Source organism: Drosophila elegans, unplaced genomic scaffold, assembly GCF_018152505.1.
Source record: "Drosophila elegans isolate 14027-0461.03 unplaced genomic scaffold, ASM1815250v1 contig_814, whole genome shotgun sequence".
In the NCBI taxonomy this organism is placed as follows: domain Eukaryota; kingdom Metazoa; phylum Arthropoda; class Insecta; order Diptera; family Drosophilidae; genus Drosophila; species Drosophila elegans.
The window spans coordinates 3,417,248-3,438,818 of record NW_024546167.1 but is presented as its reverse complement, the minus strand read 5'-3'; the positions used below and the strand labels follow the sequence as shown (position 1 = coordinate 3,438,818).

At 36.2% G+C, this 21,571-nt stretch overlaps 5 protein-coding genes across 8 annotated transcripts; 1 reads left to right on the top strand and 4 right to left on the bottom strand.

Annotated features, from left to right (window-relative positions):
- Positions 1–93: 93 nt before the first annotated feature.
- LOC108141989 (thrombospondin type-1 domain-containing protein 4) lies at positions 94–9,976 on the bottom strand. 4 transcript variants are annotated; one of them, XM_017265648.2, is made up of 11 exons: positions 9,578–9,976; positions 7,756–7,789; positions 6,815–6,890; positions 5,836–6,335; positions 5,311–5,492; positions 4,969–5,126; positions 3,191–3,392; positions 2,946–3,127; positions 1,303–2,307; positions 650–800; positions 94–589 (listed from the first exon to the last, which is right to left on the bottom strand). In XM_017265648.2, the coding sequence occupies exons 2-11, from the start codon at positions 7,779–7,781 to the stop codon at positions 456–458; spliced, it is 2,616 nt and encodes an 871-aa protein (XP_017121137.1). In that variant the 5' UTR covers positions 7,782–7,789; positions 9,578–9,976; the 3' UTR covers positions 94–455. The 4 variants fall into 4 exon arrangements, with proteins under 4 accessions (XP_017121137.1, XP_017121138.1, XP_017121139.1 ...); XM_017265649.2 differs by having other exon boundaries at positions 9,779–9,976; XM_017265650.2 differs by lacking the exons at positions 4,969–5,126; positions 5,311–5,492; positions 5,836–6,335; ... (1 more) ...; positions 7,756–7,789; positions 9,578–9,976 and adding exons at positions 3,483–3,565; positions 4,677–4,697.
- Positions 9,977–12,403: 2,427 nt separating this feature from the next.
- Positions 12,404–13,959, bottom strand: LOC108141990. Its single transcript, XM_017265651.2, has 5 exons — positions 13,774–13,959; positions 13,500–13,717; positions 13,272–13,439; positions 12,812–13,141; positions 12,404–12,758 (listed from the first exon to the last, which is right to left on the bottom strand). Exons 1-5 carry the CDS (start codon positions 13,874–13,876, stop codon positions 12,693–12,695), a joined length of 885 nt encoding a protein of 294 aa, XP_017121140.1. The 5' UTR covers positions 13,877–13,959; the 3' UTR covers positions 12,404–12,692.
- A 266-nt stretch (positions 13,960–14,225) lies between these two features.
- On the bottom strand, positions 14,226–16,284 carry LOC108141695 (E3 ubiquitin-protein ligase CHIP). Its single transcript, XM_017265178.2, has 6 exons — positions 15,895–16,284; positions 15,590–15,788; positions 15,394–15,535; positions 14,828–14,933; positions 14,689–14,745; positions 14,226–14,571 (listed from the first exon to the last, which is right to left on the bottom strand). The coding sequence occupies exons 1-6, from the start codon at positions 16,015–16,017 to the stop codon at positions 14,329–14,331; spliced, it is 870 nt and encodes a 289-aa protein (XP_017120667.1). The 5' UTR covers positions 16,018–16,284; the 3' UTR covers positions 14,226–14,328.
- A 324-nt stretch (positions 16,285–16,608) lies between these two features.
- Positions 16,609–17,892, bottom strand: LOC108141721 (CD2 antigen cytoplasmic tail-binding protein 2 homolog). The gene is made up of 3 exons (XM_017265214.2): positions 17,705–17,892; positions 17,453–17,645; positions 16,609–17,397 (listed from the first exon to the last, which is right to left on the bottom strand). The coding sequence occupies exons 1-3, from the start codon at positions 17,806–17,808 to the stop codon at positions 16,735–16,737; spliced, it is 960 nt and encodes a 319-aa protein (XP_017120703.1). The 5' UTR covers positions 17,809–17,892; the 3' UTR covers positions 16,609–16,734.
- A 386-nt stretch (positions 17,893–18,278) lies between these two features.
- LOC108141980 (TBC1 domain family member 16) lies at positions 18,279–21,145 on the top strand. The gene is made up of 2 exons (XM_017265635.2): positions 18,279–20,059; positions 20,522–21,145. The coding sequence occupies exons 1-2, from the start codon at positions 18,575–18,577 to the stop codon at positions 21,143–21,145; spliced, it is 2,109 nt and encodes a 702-aa protein (XP_017121124.1). The 5' UTR covers positions 18,279–18,574.
- The last annotated feature ends 426 nt before the right edge of the window (positions 21,146–21,571 follow it).

The window sequence follows — 21,571 nt, the reverse complement described above, 5'->3', positions numbered from 1 at the left end:
AATTTAACTTATATTAAATTACTTATTACCGATTTTAATAAAGTTTAAAGCTATTGAGTTATGAATAGAACAGAAATTGGAAAACATTTTATGTGTAGTAAAAAGATTTATTTATTCTTAAACAAGGACTCTTTTTTTTCTTAATGAGATTGTTATATTTATTGTAAGGATTTACTATTTTTGATGTTAAAGTCTTCAGCTAGTGTGTTTAAGTATTTGTTATTCACTTGCGTTAATACATATTGTTTGACCGAAGATTTAATTATTGCAATTCCCTGCAAGCTTTATTTTGAGCTTTAGTGTCAGCAATACTACATATATTAAGGGTTACCAAAGTGTCATGTTCGAAGTAATGCTTAATAGTATTTCGTAGCTATTCTGCACGGCGGTTAAAAATCGTTTATAAATTAAGTATGATTCTTAATATCTACTTCTAAATATACTTTGAAATCGCTTTAAATACCACCGGCACAAGAAGCACAACAGTTGTCGCGATAGTAATCGTAGCTACATAACTTTGCTTTCGAAGCCAATTGGCAATTGGCGAATTTATCAGTACAAATCGGAATAGCTTCAGTTTTCGGCTCTTCTGTAATATATAATATAATACATTAATGTATATGGCAAAGCTACTGAAAGCAAAACCCACCTTCGCACTTTTGTGCATTGCAACTGCGATATATTGGTTCTCTGATCGTGTACCGACATTGCGATGATTCCCGTAAGACGTTCAACTTTATGTCGTACTCCAAACATTTTACACTGCGTCGCTGGTTACCAACCCCACATGGTTTCGAACACTGTTGAAAACAAAGGCCATTAGAAGACATTATAAACTAAAGTTAGCATAGCCTTAAAGATAATAACAACTATAAGCTTTATTCAACTCTTAAGGATTACTCGTAGGTGTTCTTCTTTAAAGAAGTTCTTCAATCACTTAATGTTTCAAAATTATACTTAAATATACATGCACAAAAGTATTATTTTCTTATCTTAAATGCTTCACCACGTTACTTTTTTCAGAAAATGGAAAGTAGAGTTTCTATAGTTTTCTTTTAAACCAAAATCAACTACCTAATATTAAAATTGTTATGGTTCATTGTTGAGGTCAATTTCTGAATACTTTGGTGTAACATTTTTCTGCCAACTATTGGAATCTGCAAACCGAAATCTTTTAGTAATACAAAATTCTTTAAACTTAATCTTTGGTTGCTATCAAAAGCTAAAATCAAAGAGATTTTTGTGACTTCAATATTTTAATTCTAATTAATAAGAGGTATATATATATAGCTATATAGTTACCTCCGACCAGTCCGAGTAATGCCAACGGGCAGCGCAGTATTCCACCTCCTCGTGGGAGCACTTCTCCACGGATTGCGGCTTCAGTTCCGGCGTGCAGTCCTTGTCCTCTGTGATCAGCTGGTTGTGGATGCACAGCACCTGCCGGCTGCGGGTCAAGTCGAAGCAGTCGCCATTGCAGGAGGACCAGGGACCGGTGAACCAGTCGCCCACCTTGCAACTGGACTTCTCACAGGGACGACGACTTTCGGGAGTGGTGCTGGGATCACAGCGCTGCTCGCCGGCCTTTGACCGATCGCAAAATACTGTACGATACTCAATGCCCGATCCGCAAGTGGCCGAGCAATACTGATTCCATTCGGACATCAACCAGATGGCATGGACTTCGGTGCCGTCGATCTTGCTGCGCTTGACCTGGGTGCTGTTTCCGGAGTCCAAGCTGCCTGGTAGCCGGTATCGCGACAGATTGCGTCGCCGGTTCTTGGGACACTCGCACTGCTTCTGGGTGGGCGGCTGGTCCGCCATGCAGGCGGACTTATCCACGTGTATGACCAATCCGGAGGCGAGCTCCTGGACACAGCTCACCTCCCGCCGGCGAAATGCACCGCTACTGAGGCAGCGGCACTCACCCCACTCATCAACGCGCCAGTACGCCGGACACGGTTGCGTGTTGCAGTGCAATAGGTTCTCATTCAGCACCGGCTTCACGGAGTGCACGCAACGACGCTGCGAGTAGTACCGCAATGGATTCTTCCGAATGCAACGTATAATGGGTGTCTGTGTGCCGCCTCCGCACGATTTCGTGCAGCTACTGAAACCAATCACTTTCCAATTAAAGATTCGCTTTCGTCCCGCCCTCGAGCTGCTCGACGAACTGGTGTCCTCGATTCCGGATCTCAGCAGACCATCGTTACTCTCCAAGGACATCTCGTTTTCCTCCGACTCAGATATTATGGGCAGCATGTACTCGTACTTTATGCCAGTATTATTCGGTGTCTTGGTGTAAACCTGAAGGACCATAAAGTAAAAATTTGTTATAAATACATTATGGATGCTTTCTCGACAGTACTGAAAACTAAAGTTTAAATTTAAAGGTTAAATTTAAGCAGGGGATCAATTGATTTTTGATTTTGTGGCCGCACTTTAAGAAACATTTTTATAGACATACATTTTTCCGACTAGGTGGCAGCTCTGTACAAAGAAAGTTAACTCAATATCAAAAAAACTTAAAATTTGAGCGTATTTACTTAATAAATCAATAAAGAGTCCACAAAAATAAGGAGATTGTTCTCGTGTTAGATGAATATAAGTCTTCCCCGTTTCTTAACTTAAAATTTTAGAAAAAATTTAAAAAAATATTTGTTTAAAAAATCAAAAAATAGTTCAGAACAAAGTCAAAGTATAAAAAATCCCATGGTTAGGAAATTTACTCTAGTGGGTAGTCTTTTATGTCTTTAAATTACACCAAAAGTGCTACCAGATTGCGAACAGATGTGTGGCAGACCTTAAAAATATCTAAACCCGCAAAGTTTAAAGGATGGATGAAGTAGCTATGAAAAACGTGACTTCTATCAAAGCTAACGTGAAAACGTCTCAATACTTTTTCTAATAAGAAAACAAGGCCAAAAGAATCTTAAGTGATTTACCATAAGTTGCAATGCGTCCCTAATGGGCCCAATGCTTGTGATCCATTCGGTAACTCCATTGCTGTCCTGAGCTCCATCGATTCGGTGATAGTCGAATGTGGCTCCAACCGCTTCGTAGGATCCACTTTCCGACACAGTATTCTCGCCATTGAAAATGGACACCTCTTTAGATGTCCGCAAAACTAAAAATAGTATAAAAGCGCTAGAACATCGGAAATATTATGTAATACCCGAATTAAAGATACCTAGCAGGTTGATGCTGTTTTTAAGTTCTGTTATAGAAATATTCGATGCACCCACTGGTAAGGTAGTAACATGTATGTAGGCATGTTCCGGGAGGGGATCACGAGTGAAGATCCCAGTGACAGGCCGGCACAGTAGTCCTCCGCAACTAACGGACCCACTGTGCGCATACAGTCCATCAATATCGCCACTGGCATGGACGGCCTTAAATTGAACAAAACAAAAATGTAACAAAAGTTTTTTTTCACTCTTATTTAGATTTAAATCCAGTAATAAAATGGTCATTTAACTCACCAGTAATAGTAATGCAATCAATGTTTTCATTTCATTTAAATTTTACGCCTACACTTACTTTTATGCCAGTAAGAATTATTATACTATAAATATTTTATTGATATAAAAGTTACCAAATTAAATTTAATATATCACCAGTGAAATGTTCTTGATTTCGACCCGCTCTTCAAAAACTGTATTCTGCGTCTACATAAGAATATTAAAAATACTTCTTATATATAGTAAGTTCAGGGTAATACGAGTGGAATTCGTGGGCTTTGCAGAAACATTATTTATTGGCCACTTATTAAGAGATTAAGATAAACAAAAAATAAATGAGTACGAAATATGTTCAGTCTTATAAAGGGGCATATGTTCTACGAGTAATTGCTTTTTGAATGGACTTTCTGTACGCACAACTGCGGCAATGTGTTTACTAAAATAATTCATTGAAATTAAGCTCATTGGACCCGTTCTAGTTTTTTCTTTCACGGAATTCATTTTACTTTGATTTGTTGACCTATTCCAGTTTTCAGAAATCAATTTAAAACTTAAGGTGCAATTATATAATTATTAGGAAAGTATGAAAACTGTGAAACAAGGCTAAATGTTTGATAAAGTTAAATGAAATAAATAATTCTTGGACAGGTAAAGTAGAGTAAACAGTTTTCAGATGAAGTACACTATGCTACCAATTTAAATCGATAGTGGGTTTTTGGTAATACCCAATTAAGTACCATTTTTTTAATGTGATTTACGGACTACGATTTAATTGACGACTAATTTTACTAAAAAATATTATCTTCTTCAACCTTACAAGTTAAAGACATTATTTAGTTAATATATATTGACGAGCAAGATCAACAAAACAAAGACTTAAAAAAGTAGTAAGAATTCAAGAGCTGCGTTCATTAATTCTTCATAATAAAATACAAGCAAAAAGCCACAAATGATTTTAAAGCCACTACTAGAAGACAGAATTTTAACGAATTCACCAGTAAATAGATTTTATTTAAATCTATTTGCAAATGTTTACGGAAACAACAGGATTATTCAATGGTTGAAATTCAATTATTGACTCAAATCAAAACTTGCGGCTCAGATAAAAAATTGCGAAATAAAATTTGTGAAGACACGCAAATAAATAAAGAAACATACACCTAAAGTTTGGCCTAACATCTCTAAACATCTTTCAATTTATAAGCCTTTAATTACACTATATATCACTATGAATTCTGTGTGCTTTCCGATTCAACGTACAACCAATACTAAGTTTTCAATGTGTTTTTGTACTTGAAAAAGCTTTAGTATCGAAAAAGAGCGCGCAATTAGTGCTTTTTTATGCGCGTTGCTTTGTTTCTGGGGATGGAACTGAATAATTAAATTTATTCAATGGTGGGTTGCCCACATTTTTATTATTAATAATAATATTAAAAATCTTTAAGCTACTTAATTGTTGAAACCTAAATTAAATTACCTTAAATTAAGTATTCTAGGTTTAACTCACCTTGCAAGCGCCATCAACGCAAACAGCACGATCCCAAAGTTGCGATCGATAGTATTCAGCTGGATGTTGACAAGGGGTACCATCAATTACAGATTCGTTAAGTGTGGCAAATGATTTCATTCCAAATGGCATACAGTTGAGTTCACATTCAGCATCATCTATACGGAGTATATAGTTTTTTTACTTTTACACTCGCTTTTCGTATTGAAAAAAAACTACAACATATTTATAACAAAGATATTTGTAGTTCTATAACCAAGCTTTCAAAAATGGTTACAGCATCGAATGAAAAATGAAACAGCATCGAATGCCTTTTTCGGCATTTTTTTTTGTAATGCATACCCTTCACATAAGGTTCCCACCTATATCGATGACCATGAAACTCTATTTCGTTGTAAGCTGTACATTGAGAAGCTCTAAAATCCGGGGATTGGGAGTCGCAAGGCACATCATTGCATAGCTGATAGCGTTTAAAGTAGCCCACACAGGCATTACTCGTAAGCTGATTATTCGTCGATAGGTTTCTAAAATTTAAAAAATACGAGCTTTAAAAATTATCGTAATTCATACTTACCGTGTATAAACTTATTAAAAAATTCAATTTATTTTCGACATTTTGTTAGACTTTCTAAGATGTTCTCAAAAATAATAAACCTTGTCAAATTAAGTAGAATAATTTACACTTATTTACTTTATGAAGAACTTCTAATTTAATCGACACTAGTCATTAAAATTGAATTACATGATCAACGAATTTCCACGTTTAGAGAACTTAAGCGATTAAAAGAAAATCAGTCTTAAAGCTGCGATTAGCAATGAGGATGATAGTAGAATCTGATGAAGCCATATCGGAAATATATAACTTACTTGTTAATGCATTTTCGTATTTGATGCCGAACGCCCCCTCCACAACTTCGCGAACACTCGCTCCAATTACTCCAATTATCCCATCGTGGATATGGATAGACTTTCTTCTTAAGCTTTTTTGTAGTTACTACTTTTGGTGGATTTGGAGATGAGAAAACCTCCTTTATAATTGGGGTTTGACTTGTAGTCGCAGCGTTACCATTTTCTACCGGATGCTTAGTAAGCGTCGTTGCTAATGTTGTTGTTTCCAGATCAAGATTAGATGTCGATGTATTTTGATTGGTGCCATTAATTAATGGCTTTAATACTATTTCATCCGTTTTGTTAGATATTTTACTAGTCGTCTCGTTTTCCAAATATTCTTCTTTGTTATTTGGCTTTTGCTTAGGTGATAAATCTTTTCTCGTGTGCCATAAGTTGGCTAGCTCATAATATGAGTTGTTCGAATGAATTTTTTTCGTCTTGGGTTTGCGGTGCTCTTTCAGCCACTCTTGATGTTTCTTAGCATGAAAATAAAAGAATTAATGAAATAAATAAATAAATAAAAAATAGTAAATAATTAAATAAATTGACAATTAAAATTTGTTAGAATAAAAAAAAATGCTTAGTTACCATAAGTAATTAAGGATTTCAAAAAAATTTAGTGCCAACTTCAACAGATTTATAGAAAAGCAAACAAAACTGTTTTTTGTGTTCTTCAAATTTCGAAATTCGTTAATTGCGAAAGTATTACAAAATAATTAACGACTTAAAGCAAGATTATCATGCTACAAAAAAATGCTCCGAGCTTTATAGCGCTCCTCTGACCAAAGTCAAAGTTTTATGGCCTAAAAAAACATAAACTAGTCCAATACAAAATATTTGTCGCTTAAGATCTAATAAACTTTTTACAGTTTCTGGAAAACAACAAATAAAATTAAAAAATTCAAAATAAAATGATTATAAATGTTTAAATTTGAAGAACTAGTCGAAAACCTACCTTTATTCGATCTTTAGTGGATAAATCCGCGCTTATGAAACTGGTGTCGGGTATAGATGCCAGAACAATAAAAATACTGAAAATTAGATAAAATGATGTATATATTTAATAACCATCATCAAATTTAGATTTCCTTTAGAACTTAATACAAGAAAATGGGCTTTAAATTAAAAGTAGAAAATTAATAGCGTTTGAGCAGCTACTGCAAATAATGATTATTACAAATATTTATAATTAAGAAATTAATTCCTTATAATCGACTTACAAATAATAAACCTAGTGACCTTTATGACCAATCTATTCATATCCTTGATGTTTAGGTTTCAAATTTGTATAATATGGTTCAGACCCAGTAAATCGTTTAGCAAAAATTAACTAATTTTTTAACTGCGCCTTCTGTGTTGTTTGAAAATGTTGCATACACCTATGAAAAGAGTATAAAAAAGTAACCAAATCTAGAGCAAGACCTAAGTCAATTTATACCAGCATACACAGGCAGAAGTTTTAAAAATAAGTTTAATTTGAACAAAAAAAACATATATTTATTAATTATGAATTATTATGTTTCTTTAAAAAGCTGCAAATATTATTTGTATGGAAAGGAAAATTATTTGTTGTAAAAATCTCGATCGTATCTCTTCAAATGCACTTCCGATTTGTTAAATGAATGTCTACTGATGAATGAAGGCAATTTCAAAGGGAAACAAAATACATTGAAGATCTTTTTGATAGCTGCAATTTTTACAAACTTTTTTTGTGAAACCGAGCCACTGTTCGGCGGCGAGGGTAAAAAAAAAAGATCTTGATTAAATGCAGCTGAAAAAGATTTTCATCCCGCCCTCTTTTTGGCTATCAAATTTGTATCTATCAAGAAGACCATTTAGTTAGGCTTTAGAAACCAGAGAAGATATTGTAAGTTTCCAGATATATAATTTTCTTACCTGAATATTAAAAACAGCTTTGCCATTTTTAAGCCTGAAATGACAAATAAAATGTAAGCAAATAAAATAAAAATAATTACAGTGATTGTTAAGTTCAACTTTAAGATAAGACTGATACGAAATGTAATTTCCCTAATTCCAAAGCTTTTGAACTACGAGCTACATGTATATTTTTAAATATGTATGCTTTGACTTTTTCATGTACTATGTAGATAAATTCGCTATCGTTTTAAGCAATCTTCAATATGTGCCCGTACGCATATTCAGGCTTTGTTTTAGCAGCTCGCTCAGAGGAACTCAAGTTCCATTATTTCCATTGATTACGAATAAACCGACCGTGACTATTCGACTGGAATGGATGTACTTTCGGCAGCATACACTACAAACATCCGTGAACAAAAATGGGAAGGGCGTATTTCATTAGAGGTCTCCACACCCACTCAACATTTTGGAGCTATGTATGAGCACACATCTATTGCGCATACTACTACTACTACGCACATAAAATATTTTAAATAATTATATAAATCAGTTCACTTCAAGCTGGGGCTCAAGAATACCATTTAATTTAAGTGACGCTACAGGACTCCGCACTCTATAAAAATCTATTGAAAAGTGATCTAAAGTCAATCAGAAAAGGACTTTATTGACAAAATTTAAACAACGTTGGTAGGATCAAAGGATCAAAAGAAATGTATATTTTATTAAATGTCATTAGTCATTCATTAGATAGTTTTGGGGTTTTCAATATCAACTTTCGTATGCGGAATGGTGTTAAAAGTGCCTTTTCCGCCACTGACACACATTTGGAATGAGCAATAGACCCTAGAACAGTACGAGTACCGGGTATATATATATATATTCCTAATGTCACAATGTACTTTTCATACTTATCTGTGTCAATAGGCCCATATTGGGCCCATCTATGCACTGAAACTGCATTTGCCCATGTATGCACATCCACGAACTTAGCGCTGCAATGGCATTAGCACTTCACCATGCCACTGAACTCAGAACTCAGAACTCAGAACTCAAAAACACTCAATCCAAAGAGTGCGGATATTATGAAGAACTTGCATTAAAGTGAAGTGTTTAGAAAATCTTCAATCGGCCGCCCATGGAAAGCAAAGTACGTCTGCCCAAAATATTTTGATACACATGTCATATTTCCCGCATTCTTGTATTTCGTCATTCACACTCGTTTACATTATGTGAAACTTCCGCAATTAGCAAAACGAAAATGAGATATTTTGAAACCTACACATATGTATGCGCACAGATGGGTTTGTTTAAATAGTTTGAAGAAAAAAAAAAAAAAAGATAACCGAAAAAACATTATGGTGAAAATGTTAGTGTCTGTCACCAACCAAATTGGATAGATTTGATTTCGCTTTCAGATTTGGACAACTACTTTTGGGGCCGACTGTGCTATTATCCGTTCAGTCCTAAAACTTAATGACTGTAATTACGTTGCTACATCTAAGGCATGCAAAATAATGTAGTGTTATGGGGATTGAAACTTCCATCGACAGAGGGCTTTCTTTCACTACACCATGCATTTAGTACTTGAGTGATTACTGTCATCGCGAAGATAACCATTCAATTCGATTGATGTAAATTGGTTTGTCCCAAAACTCTTTTTCGTCTCAAAAAAAACCCAAATCAATTACACACTTTTCCCCAAAAAGCAATTAAGCCCGTATTCAATTTGACTTCGGACCTTTGAAGAGGCCAAAAGTTAACAAACCGAACAATTGTAAATAGGTTCAACTGAAAAAGGCCAACCGACAGACAAAAGGATATGGATCATCTATCAGAATACCTTTTTTCACGTTTCGTTACAATCACTATTTTATTTGTATTATTTGTTTTTAGACGGGGGTATTGATGGAAACACAAGTATTGAATCACAATTTAAACGGATTAATTAAGGATCTGATCATTAAGGATCTGCGCTTTGCGAAGTCACGGAATTAGAAAAGTTATAAAAAAAAGCAAAAGCAATTTAATTAGTGTAACTTTCCATCGTTTTATCTATTAACTATTTGCAAAATATATATGAAATCCCGTATCACTGCACTCTTAATTCTGGATTAATTGAAGCCGCCGTCTTCATCGCGTGGTACTCAAATCCGAACTAAAATCCGAACTGAATTTTCGGGAAAGCGGCTTTGGGAACAGAAGTGTTGGAGGCAGACCGCGCCGCGAGCATCAGCGCAGCTCTGGCGATCGACTGCTAACAACAGCGCCCGCGCCCGCGTCCGGAGCTCCCCGATCCCCCAATGCCCCAATCCCCGGAGGAGTGGGAGTGGGGGTCCGCCACTCACATAGGCATAGAGTCATTTGCCAGCGCCACCCAAAAGTCTGGAGGCAAACGTGCGTACATACAGATATGTGAGCACCCACAGTTTGGGGCGAGATAGTAGCTCAAAAGATGCCACAAAAGCATACTAAACATATAATAGTAAAATATAAATACACTAGTAATGGTTTTTTTCTATAGGACAATTTGTTAAAAATATTAAACAACATGATTATATAAACCCAGTTTCAAGTTTAATTATAATTTTTTTAAGGACCATATATTTACATTTTTTAAAAGCTATAATAAAAAATGTACTGATTTTTAAAAGGTTAGTTTCGTACACAACATAAACTATATCAAAAATACACATTTTCGAAGCCATATTTAGATTTAAGTTCAGTTTTAATAAAGCGATCAGATCTATACCTATTTATAGAAAAATCTGGGAAGGATTTAAGCCAAGTATTTCCAAATTTGAGTTACTAAGTAGATAATTTAAAAACGCATTTAACCTTGGACTCTCGATGCTATTGCAATGCCCCCAGTTGTACGTGTGACCACGGGTGAGTTACAATAATGTGGGTGATGTCTCTGCATATGTATGCATTTAACTTTATGTAGCTTTCAGCGGAATATCAATGCGAGAACAAATGTACATTCGAACCTTACGCAAACGCTTAATGCGAAAGTAATCCAAAGAAATTTATGGAGCCGAAATTGGTTATAATTCAGCAGATCTCAATTCGGAATTAAGCTACCCACACTTTTGATTACTAAATGTAGAGTCCTGACAGTGTATCAGAAAGTAGAAAAGGTTCCTTAAAGAAATGGGTAAATCAAAAAATACTATATTTATATTCATATTCCAAAAAAAAAAACATTAAATAAAGAATTTTAGCGACCATAGGTAAAAAACATTTTATTAGAAATTGGAGTATATACGAAACTTGCATGTTTTACTCTGGATCACAAGAATTTAATAAGGTCTAGCTATGTAAATGAAGTTCATATTATATCACCATAGGGCACAGCTTTTGTAATAAAAGTCAAAGGGCAATTTCTAAACTAGTGTTACGAAGTAGGTACTCCTAAAACACAACGAAACGCATTCTACTCCGAAACCAAAACACCTGAAAATATTTGGGTCAAGTAGGGTAGGTCATATTAGAAAATAGAAACCTTACTTGAATTGTTTTCAGTAAAAAAAACTACTATTTGACCTCAAATTTTGTTTAAGCACCCAAACGAACCGCTTTGTATACCCATGCATTGCTCTAATTCATAGATTTTCTAAGACAAACCCCCAACTCGGCAAACTTATTGAAACTGCGCTTGTGCATCATTAAATTTGTAAATTCAAGATTGGGAGTCTATTAATTAGGTCGTTTGTTGCTATGCTGATATGGAGTAATAAATCTTCATTTTGGTTTTTATATGTAATTATACATTAGCTCAGTTTTATACACTTAACAGTATAGCCTTTTCGCCGACATAAGGTAACAAAATCCAAAACTTCGACAATAATCTTACTAGTAATTTAATGTGCTATATATCAAGTTTGTATAGAAACGTTGCACTATTATCAAGCCTTTTTTTCACGCCAAGCCCTTTAAACTCCATCGACCACACAAATGCAATTAACCCTAAGCTTCTCTGTGTAATAAATCTTAATTAATCTTAATTTCTTCTTTGTAGAATTAAGTTAACGGAATTCAATTAATAGCACTGTGCAGCCAAAAGTACACTTATTTTAAGCTTAGGAGTGATTTTTTAATAAATGGAGCATTCCAAGGAGAAAGTAGTGTTTTTTTTTAATATTTTCTTTAAAAGGATTGTTTGTTACATTAGAATTTTTATTTTTAAAAACCCATTTTTTTTATTAGCTCCACTTTTATTTTAAGTTAATTTTTATGTTTTCATTAAAAAACGAATGCCTAGTTTTTTTATTTGCACAATTTCTTAAAAATTGTATTATTGTTATTGTTTAGCACAAAAAATTATTTAATAAATAATAGTGAATTAAATCATTTAATATCAACGGGCAAAACACTGCAGAGTCAATATAGAAACATTTTTTTTGTAACAATTTTTTTATTTACAATTGCCCATACTATTTTATAAAATGTAGGCGGACATTCAAAATTTACGGGCTCTGTTGTAACGTGTGTTTCAGAGTAAAAAAGAGGGGACCTTTTTAACTGCGGGGTAACGGAACAGTTTGAATAATAAAATTCACTTAATGATTTTGTGTAGATATTCCGTTAATTGGGTAATGCTTTTGGGGGATGAACTCTTAGTATTTTGCCTTTAAAAGATTGCACACATGCACTGAAACAGCATTGGTTAATTTTGTTCTTTTTATTAGTTGTTTTGTTATAAGAAACTTAAATCGATTGTTGAAACTTAAAAAGATTATTGAATTATTATTTGTCACGCTTTGTTTTTTTCTTTCAATTCTCATATTCTTCTATTTACATCAACTTTAAATATGCCAATTAAGTCAAAATCTCAGCTCACAATATTTGAAGAATAATTCCAACTAATTGTATTATGAATTCAACGTTTTGAAACGGGATGTTTTTTGTATTTAGTGTTTTAATTATAAACTATTAATAAAAATAATCTCATAAATCTAACTTTCGTTAATTTGAAGTCTTTTCAACATTGGCTCAGATAGGTCGTAGTGCTTTGCCATTTTCTGTAGAGCAAAAATTTAGATTCAAAATATTTTTATATAACCTATATACATACCTCACAAAATGAAACATCAATAGAACAAATTGCCTGGGCAGGCTCATTTCCCTCCACTCTTTTTGAACTCACAACGTGAACCAAAGGCAAACCATCCTCGCCGTTTTCAACGGAGATTAAGTTCTCCTTGACAAGAAACGAAAGTTGCAACGCATTCTGAACGGTGTCCATGAAGTTATTTGGATTGCAAATTAATTTGAAATACGGAATCGGTTGATTGCCGCCATCCCGATATATTTGCCTGATCTGTTTCAGCATATGACTGACGGATTCTGCACCTTCGTCCTTGCGTTCCAATTTATCACTCCTCTTTGGACGCTTTTCTTCAACCTACAAAAAGATCATTATTGTTTAGATATGTATATTACCAATAAGATGAAAGAATGCGAACCATTTGACTGTTACATACAAAGTTGGATGCACGCAAGCGCAATGGATCCCAAACTACGAGTAGACTTACTTGAGATTTTGTTTTCCGTTGAGCACGCTGTTTGGGGATGACTTCCTTTGGAGCAACATCTATGAACGGTAGCATGCTATCATTTGTGAAGAGCGGTCTGCCAAACTGAATGGCCAGTTCGCATACAGCGTCCCAGTCCTCTTCGTGTTCTTTGAAAACCAAATCGTTCTATCGACAGTCCTTACATTATAATAATTTACAAACAAACTTTATTTAGTGTATACTTACGATTGCCGTGATCACCATTCTGTCCGTAAAGTTAGTGTTGTGCTGTATTGCCTTTCCCACAACTTCATGATTGCGCCTCAACAATTCCGTATCCAGAACAAGCTCCGTCGAGTTTGTACGGCGGTCTTCATGTCCCTTGCTTATATCGTTCGCTGTACGAAGGATTTCTTCGATTGCCGCGATGGATTGGCCAAACGTATTGTTCTCAATTTGTTGCTCTGCATTAAATTAGATGCTTTATTTTTTAACATTGTATTGCAATTCGATTACTTACCTATCTCAATGTTCTTTTCAATCAAATTTTGCAAGCATAAGATTCGAACATCTTGATCTGATTCTTCCGTCGCCATCCGAGCATGACTTTGAGAGGAATCCATAGTATTACGAAATAATTGTTACACAAAATCCAATCCAAAACCTATTAGGAAGATGCCTTCAAAAATGATAGCTGTAAAATTTTGTAAACATACGGTTTATCGATATTTTCTTGTCAAGATAGTGGCGAAGTTCGCATTTAAAACGATGACAATCGGAGCGAATGTATCGAACAAATGAAATGGTTGGAATTTTTGAAAGATGTGAATCTCCACTGAGCAGATTTTTTAACGCTGTTTTTTATTAAAACTATAACTCTATTATACAACGAATTTTTATTTTTGTTCAATTAATTAAGATACAAATGAAAAGGCGTCCTTTTCGTTTTACCTTTTAATAATACAACCTAAATCACTTGCAGATCCACATTTATTATCACTATTCTGGTTTTTAGACAATGGGAACGGGGTTTTAACATCTAATCAATTACAATGATAATGCAATAATATTTTACTCAGTAATCTAAAGACCATTCGTTCTCAGCAATAAAACAGTCAACCACTTCCTTCATTGAAAAATTTGGTATTAATTGATCCTGAGTAAGCTTCACGCGTGTAACTGGATCAAAATGACCAACCCGCTGTAAATGTTCTTCAATATCTTTACGTTCATAGGTAATTCCAGATGGAGTTATCACAGGGTCCGTTAATATCTCAAAACTAATTTTGCCACACAGAAAGTCGGGAACGTCGCGTTTCTGTTTACAAATTAAAGAAGAACAATTAACAACAGTTAATTAAGGAAATTATAGACAAAACAATGAGCTTTTCTAATACTACTAAAATTATTTGAAATTAATCTTATTTCTACTTACCCTTCGTCGTTCATCAACTTTAGAAAATATATTGTTTAGTTCTTTTATATGGTCATCCTGAAAAAACAAAAAAAAATATTAATTCGTATACGTAATGCAAAGTATTTAAGCTGTTACAATTTCAAACTATGGAACTTACACACTCTTGTTCAATTTCCTGCTGCTTGTCCTTTAGCTGCTCTTCATTCGTATTTTCATTTAGCTTTAAAAGAGCCAAACGGTTTTCCATGTCTCCTTTTATAAGCCTGTATAAAATGTTTTAAATTAATTTTTTGACGATAACGTTATTTGTAAAGCCCTCCGGTCCCAGATGGACAACCGAAACCTTTTCTATGATTAAATCAATACCAGTTACGTTAGAGAATCAAAGGAAAAAAACTAGGACAACAACAAACTAACAAAATTAGATTCTTTGACTTAAATCTACTTTTTTTAATTTAATAGGTATATCTTATGTTGTAAGTTATGTGATCTGTTGTACACTTTATTGGGATAGTCTCTCAGATTCCGGTCGTTTGAAACGCTGATACATTGTTATAAACAAAAAGTTTGTTTCTTGGTAGTCGGATATATTATCTTTTAATAAAGTGGTTTGAAAGGAATCAAATACAGCTTTCGGTGTCTTTTATAATAAGTCTTGTCTTGTATAATAAATGCCTTTTTGAAACGGATGAAAAATAATTATATTAAACTAGTTTATCTCACCGATTCAAATAGCTTTGCAGTTCGATTTCCTGGTGTATTCGCTTTTCCTCCAAGACATTCCAACGTTTTTTGCGAGCTAGTCGCAACTGGAGTGTAATATCATCCCCAAAGTTTTGCTTTTGTTCCTTAGACAGATCATAAGCTGAAATTCGAGTGATATTATGACACAAGCCACTCATATTCGCATTAATCTAACCCCGTTGAAGGTGCTTTATGGCCTCGTCAAAGCTGTCGATTTCCATTAGTCCTTGGCCCAGGAAGAAGTGTCCTTTCAGAAGGTTGGCATCGATGTCCAAGGCTCGTCGACAGTCTTGGCAGCACAGTTCCCAACGCTTGAGTTTCAGGTTGCAGAGGGCACGATTTGTGAAGTAGGTGGCGTTTGTGGGGTTTTTAATCTGGTACGATACATATGTATGTATGAGATGTACATACATATATGGTAAATGCAGCATAGAACATGCCAATGTAAACAACAAAAACATTGCAATACGTGATACTTACGATGGCTTTTGAGTAGCAGTTTATTGCGTCGTCATATTTCCGGGCTGCAAATAAACCATTGCCCTGCTCCTTGAGCTGCAGATCTGATAAATTGGTCGTGGAATAAATGTGTTTCGTCGTCATGTTGCGGCTGGTCCAGAATTTTATTTTCTCCAAAGCTCCCCACTGATGAAAAGTGAGTGTCCAACACAGAAGCACTAAGCTATTTGCTTCCTTTTCAAGGAGTAGGCAATCCGAACAAGAATATAACAGTAACAAAGGTCCTGGCTGGAAATCGGTGGCGACTACTTAACGCTCATAACACCAAATAGTTCTCGTATAATACGCCTGTCTTTAATTAAACATAAAACAATTTTCAGCTACGTTAATCGATGTGTATTCCAGGGTTGTCAAAGCTCTGGAGGTATAAGCTGCTGAACCATCGATTACATTATCGGTATTCGATTGAATTTTTTTGGTGGCACATTTCAAACTACCCATCTTTATTAAAATATATAGTAATTATATTTTGTTTTTTTTACCTTAAAATCAACAGAATCATAAAAATTAATTCAAATTAGATAGTGTTCTTTTCACAAATAGAAAATGCAATCTGTACAATTCAGTTATTAAATTCTATCAATAGAGGGACTAACATTAATCATCTGATAAAATAATTAATTATTTTGTTTGGACAATTATACCAAAATTGATTATAAAGTTTTGTTTCGAAAATCATTTTTTATATCACTTTATTTTAACTTCCAACGTATCTATAATGTTATATGATAAAATTAATGTTGTGCAAAGTCTATTGCAGGAAACGAAGCAACTGAAAATTATATGATCTGTATTTAAGGCCTACAAATATAAATCGAAATCTATGCGGTTGCTGGTGTAGAAATTTGTGTTTTCGCCGCACTTTCGGACATACACTCCATTTTTGAAGTAGTTTTCTTGGGACCATTTCAACATTTTCTCAGTGGTAAATGGACCCTGGATTTCAGTCTCATTTTGCGACCATTTGAACTCCCACGTCACTTCCGAGGTAGGCATTGTTGGTTTTGTCGTAGCATTCAAGGTTTGGGACCGCTGCAATTCTTTCGTTTCGAAATCATCCGCATACATGTCGATGACATCGGCTACTTTGGATTTGCTAGTACCTGGCAACTCGGCGATCTTTGACTTTATGCTTTCAAAGGTCTCTTGGTAAATGTCCATATTGCCGGTCTTCGAAAGGATCTCATTAGCCAGCTCAGTGAGTTGGGAGATTTCCTGCGTCTTTGTGTCAACAATGCCGGCCTTCTTCTGTTTAATTCTTTGCAGAGTTGTTAGCACCGGACGCTGACTTCCCAGTCGTTGCAGGGTCATCTTAACAGTCTCTCCTTCTTTCATGAACTCCAGCATTTTCATGAGATTCATGGAGAAGTTGAAAGCCTTTCCCGCAGGTTCGATCCCATCGTCCGAGGAGTTGGAGTTTTGGTCGTCTTTGGCAGGGTCAATGGGGTTTTTCTGCTTGCCAATCTGTTATACAAAGTATATTTAATATTTCTAATCACAATAACTATAGTGTTATTACCTTAACCCAGTCAATGTTGTCCAGCCAATTGTCCTTTGCCTCTGCCTCCTTGTTCCAATGGTAGTGACCGTCTTTGTCAAAGTGTCCTTCCTCCAACTCTTCCTTCATATTAAACGGCGTTAATTTTACATCGTCTTCTACTTTTGCCACGCCTTCCTCGCCTCCTTCAATATCGCTATCATTAAGATATTCCCTGCAAAGACAACACTTGAGTCAAAACAATCAATGGTGTTTCAAGTTGTTCAATATTACCTCTCGTAATCGTCCGAATCCTCTTCATCTGAGTCAAGCGTGTGTTTCTTAAAGGATTCTTCTTGTGCTTTATCGGCTCCAGGATGCTTTCTTTTGCTTGCCATTATATTAACTCAAAATAATCTCAATAACAATGCAATGTAAATATTTTCACACGTTCATTTATTGATTCTATTTACCATAGGGATGGTAAAAATATAAATATCGATAGTTGGCAAGCCAAAACCATTTCGGTTCCTATGCCACCATTCCACAAAATATATTTTAATATTTCAAATTGCCTCTTTACAATTTATGAAAATAGCATTTTATTAAATTTTTAAATTCATTACTTCATTTTGATAAACATTTTCTTATTGAAAACCATAAGCTTACATTAATAAGTCATCGCAATCTTGTCTTAATTTTTTTAGTATTCGTTTTTTTATATTTATTTTTTATAGCGATACTATATAATTTGTTAATTATCCTGGCCTTACATTTCTAAAACAAAATTCAACAGGAACTATAAACCTTGAATATCGAAACTATTTTTCAAAACTAGGAAATGAGAACTGCGCCTGCGCTAAGTTTTTACTCAAATTCTTTTCCTCTAATGTCATCCTACTAGCGAGAAGTTCCTAAAAGCAAAGTTAATAGTTTTCATTTATTTGATCCCTTGTGTTAATAAAAGTGGTCCCCTGAATGCGTCACTAGTAAAATAATAAAATTATGGTAACCACCTACCATAACCAATCCAAAATTAACCTAGCCCAAAGCTAGCCAGAGCAAAGTTCCCCCAGTCCATCCCGTTGGAAAGCACTTAGATTAATCCGTAAAGAAAACTTAAATCGCGTTTTACTTACCCGCTCAACAACATTACGCTTAAACATGCCTATAGGAAGCATTATCAAAAAGGCATCTAGCTTTATACTAGGTGACGAAAGGTTGGACAAAAAAATCGATATTTCTTATGAAGACAACGAAATTTTGTTCTGCAAGAATAACGTTTGCATTCATCCACCCACAATCGCGCGAGATGAGTCGGATATATTGCACAACCCGGGCTATCTGACGTGCACGACAAAGACCTTTGTGGATCAGTACAATAGCGCCAAGAGGCCTACGCTGCTGCTGACGTGGATTCCGAACTCATCGCTATGTAAATACAGCAATATGAGCACCGAGGATTGCCGGGGTCAGTGCAATCCGAGGACCAAGTCCCCGGACTCCCGAAATGGCTACTGTCACGTGACCATACCGCAGACGATCCAGGAGCTGGACATCCGGGAAGAAGAGGACAACGCGGCGGAGATGCAAGAGCTGAAGAACGAACTACAACCGTTGCTGGGGGGCCAAACCGCATCCATTGACGATCTCACTGCGCTGCTGAAGAATAACCCCATCACATCGGTGAACATAACGATTTCGAATCCCCAAATTGAGAACAGTAATATATCTCAGTCCTTCAACTGCATTACCATTCGGCCGGATGGGAATAACTGCGGCGAATGTGCTAGTGGAAACGGCGTATCCAGCGATGGTCCAGCATCCGATAACCCCAAGTGGACGACTCCGGAACTCTTGGCCTTTAAGCACAACCTGGAATTTCCGGATAGCGGCAACTCGACGCCTGCCGATCGCCAGAAGTCCGTGATGAAGTGCCGCCACTTTTCCGTGGATTTGAGCCAGATGCGCTCACTTCGCCTCTTTTTCAACGACGACAACTGTACTTCCGGTCAGCTAGTTATCGCTTCGCGGGAATCACAGTACAAGATACTTCATTTCCACTACGGCGGTCTGGACCATTTGGCGCAGGTGCTGCATCAATGGCACTGCTTTCTGCACAACATCACATCGGAAGCGGGTCAGGATAAGTTTGACCTGCCCTATAGACACTTTATGGTCTGTCGGCCGGAGGTCAAGAAGTCGGAAATGCATCCGGATGAGGGGAATGTCCAGAAGATAACCACCAACTTCTTTTACGGCACTCTGCTTAATGAAAAGGGTCAGATTGAGGACGATTTGCTTCTGCGCAAGTGCGTGTTCTTTGGCGGAATCGAGAAAAGCTTACGCAAGACAGTTTGGCCTTTTCTCCTGAAGTGCTATTCGTTCTCATCGACATTCGAGGATCGCGCCGTCTTAATGGACATCAAAAGACAGGAGTACGAGGAAATAACGCGAAAGCGTCTGTACTCCATGTCCCCGGAAATGCAAATCCACTTCTGGAAGACCGTGCAGGTGGTTGAAAAAGACGTGGTACGCACGGATCGCACTAATCCTTTCTTCTGCGGCGACGATAACCCCAACACCGAAATCATGAAAAATATCCTGCTCAACTTTGCTATATACAACACTGGGATGTCCTATTCTCAGGTGGGTTCCTAAAATGTAAATATTTTGGGTTGGGACTCTGAAAGATTTTATTTACGTTCCCAAATTATGGAGACTTTTCGATCTTTCTATGTTATTCAAGATAAAGGGCTCATGACTCACTAAGATTCATAGCTCATAACTTGAACTATAGTTTACTTTAGTCATTAAAATGACTAAGACCGGTACTAGATGTGGGATAAGATAAACCGCAATAAAAAAAAGTTTTACAAAATTGGCGGAGTGGAAATGGCATTAATTCCAACCAGATATTTCGGGCAGTATTCGCGTTAATTTTGTAATAATCGTTTTCTTGGCGATTCTGTAATTTGTAATGCTGATCTAATCTATGAGCCATAAGGTTCATGAGACCCATAAACTTTTCCGTTTTAGATCTGTTGATAGGAATCGAACACAGATCACTTTACTTATAGAAACACTTACGTTTTGTTCTCTGTATTATAGGGTATGAGTGATCTCTTGGCACCTGTGCTGTGCGAAGTGCAAAACGAGTCGGAGACCTTCTGGTGCTTCGTGGGTCTGATGCAGCGGGCGTTCTTCGTGTGCACTCCCACCGACAAGGACGTGGACCACAATCTGAACTACCTGCGCGAACTGATACGCGTGATGTTGCCGCGCTTCTACGAGCACCTGGAACAGCACAATGACTCCATGGAGTTGCTCTTCTGCCACCGATGGCTGCTATTGTGCTTTAAGCGAGAGTTCACGGAGGCGGTGGTCATCCGGATGTGGGAGGCCTGCTGGTCCAACTACTTGACCGACTACTTTCACCTGTTCCTCTGCCTGGCCATCATCGCCGTCTATGCGGACGATGTGGTGGCCCAGAATCTGCGGCCGGACGAGATGCTGCTGCACTTTAGTTCGCTGGCCATGTACATGGACGGGCAGCTGATCGTGCGCAAGGCGCGCGGGCTGCTCCACCAGTACCGCCAGCTGCCGAAGATCCCGTGCACGCTGAGTGGCCTGTGCAAGCGGTGTGGCCCCGGGATGTGGGACTCCGAGCACCGCCCAGCGCTGGAGTGTGTGGGCCACAGCGACGACGAAAAGTGCTCGCTGTCTATTGACTAGTTAACCAAATTTACACTGTTTAAACTACACAACTTTAAACTCAGCAATAACTATTGTTGGCGACTGATAATTCGTCATTTACTGTTAGCACATGTATTTTGCTTTCTACTACGTTTAAACGCCCACTTTATTTGCCATTGAAAATGTTGAAATTTACAGATTTAACGTGCGTCTTATTTGCGTATATGTTAACCCATTCATATTACAACAAAATATTTAAAGCTTATGTATAAACAGAGAGAGTATATTATTTGTAAAGTACTTAATTTCGCAAATAACTAACGAATAAACGTAGTATGCAATTATTGTTTCTGATTAGTAGCTTATTTATAATCGTTTATACACAAGATACATATAAGCCAGCTATAAACTATAAAATAAAACAAAAAGCGAGTTATAATGAAACAATGGAATAAATTTAAAGAT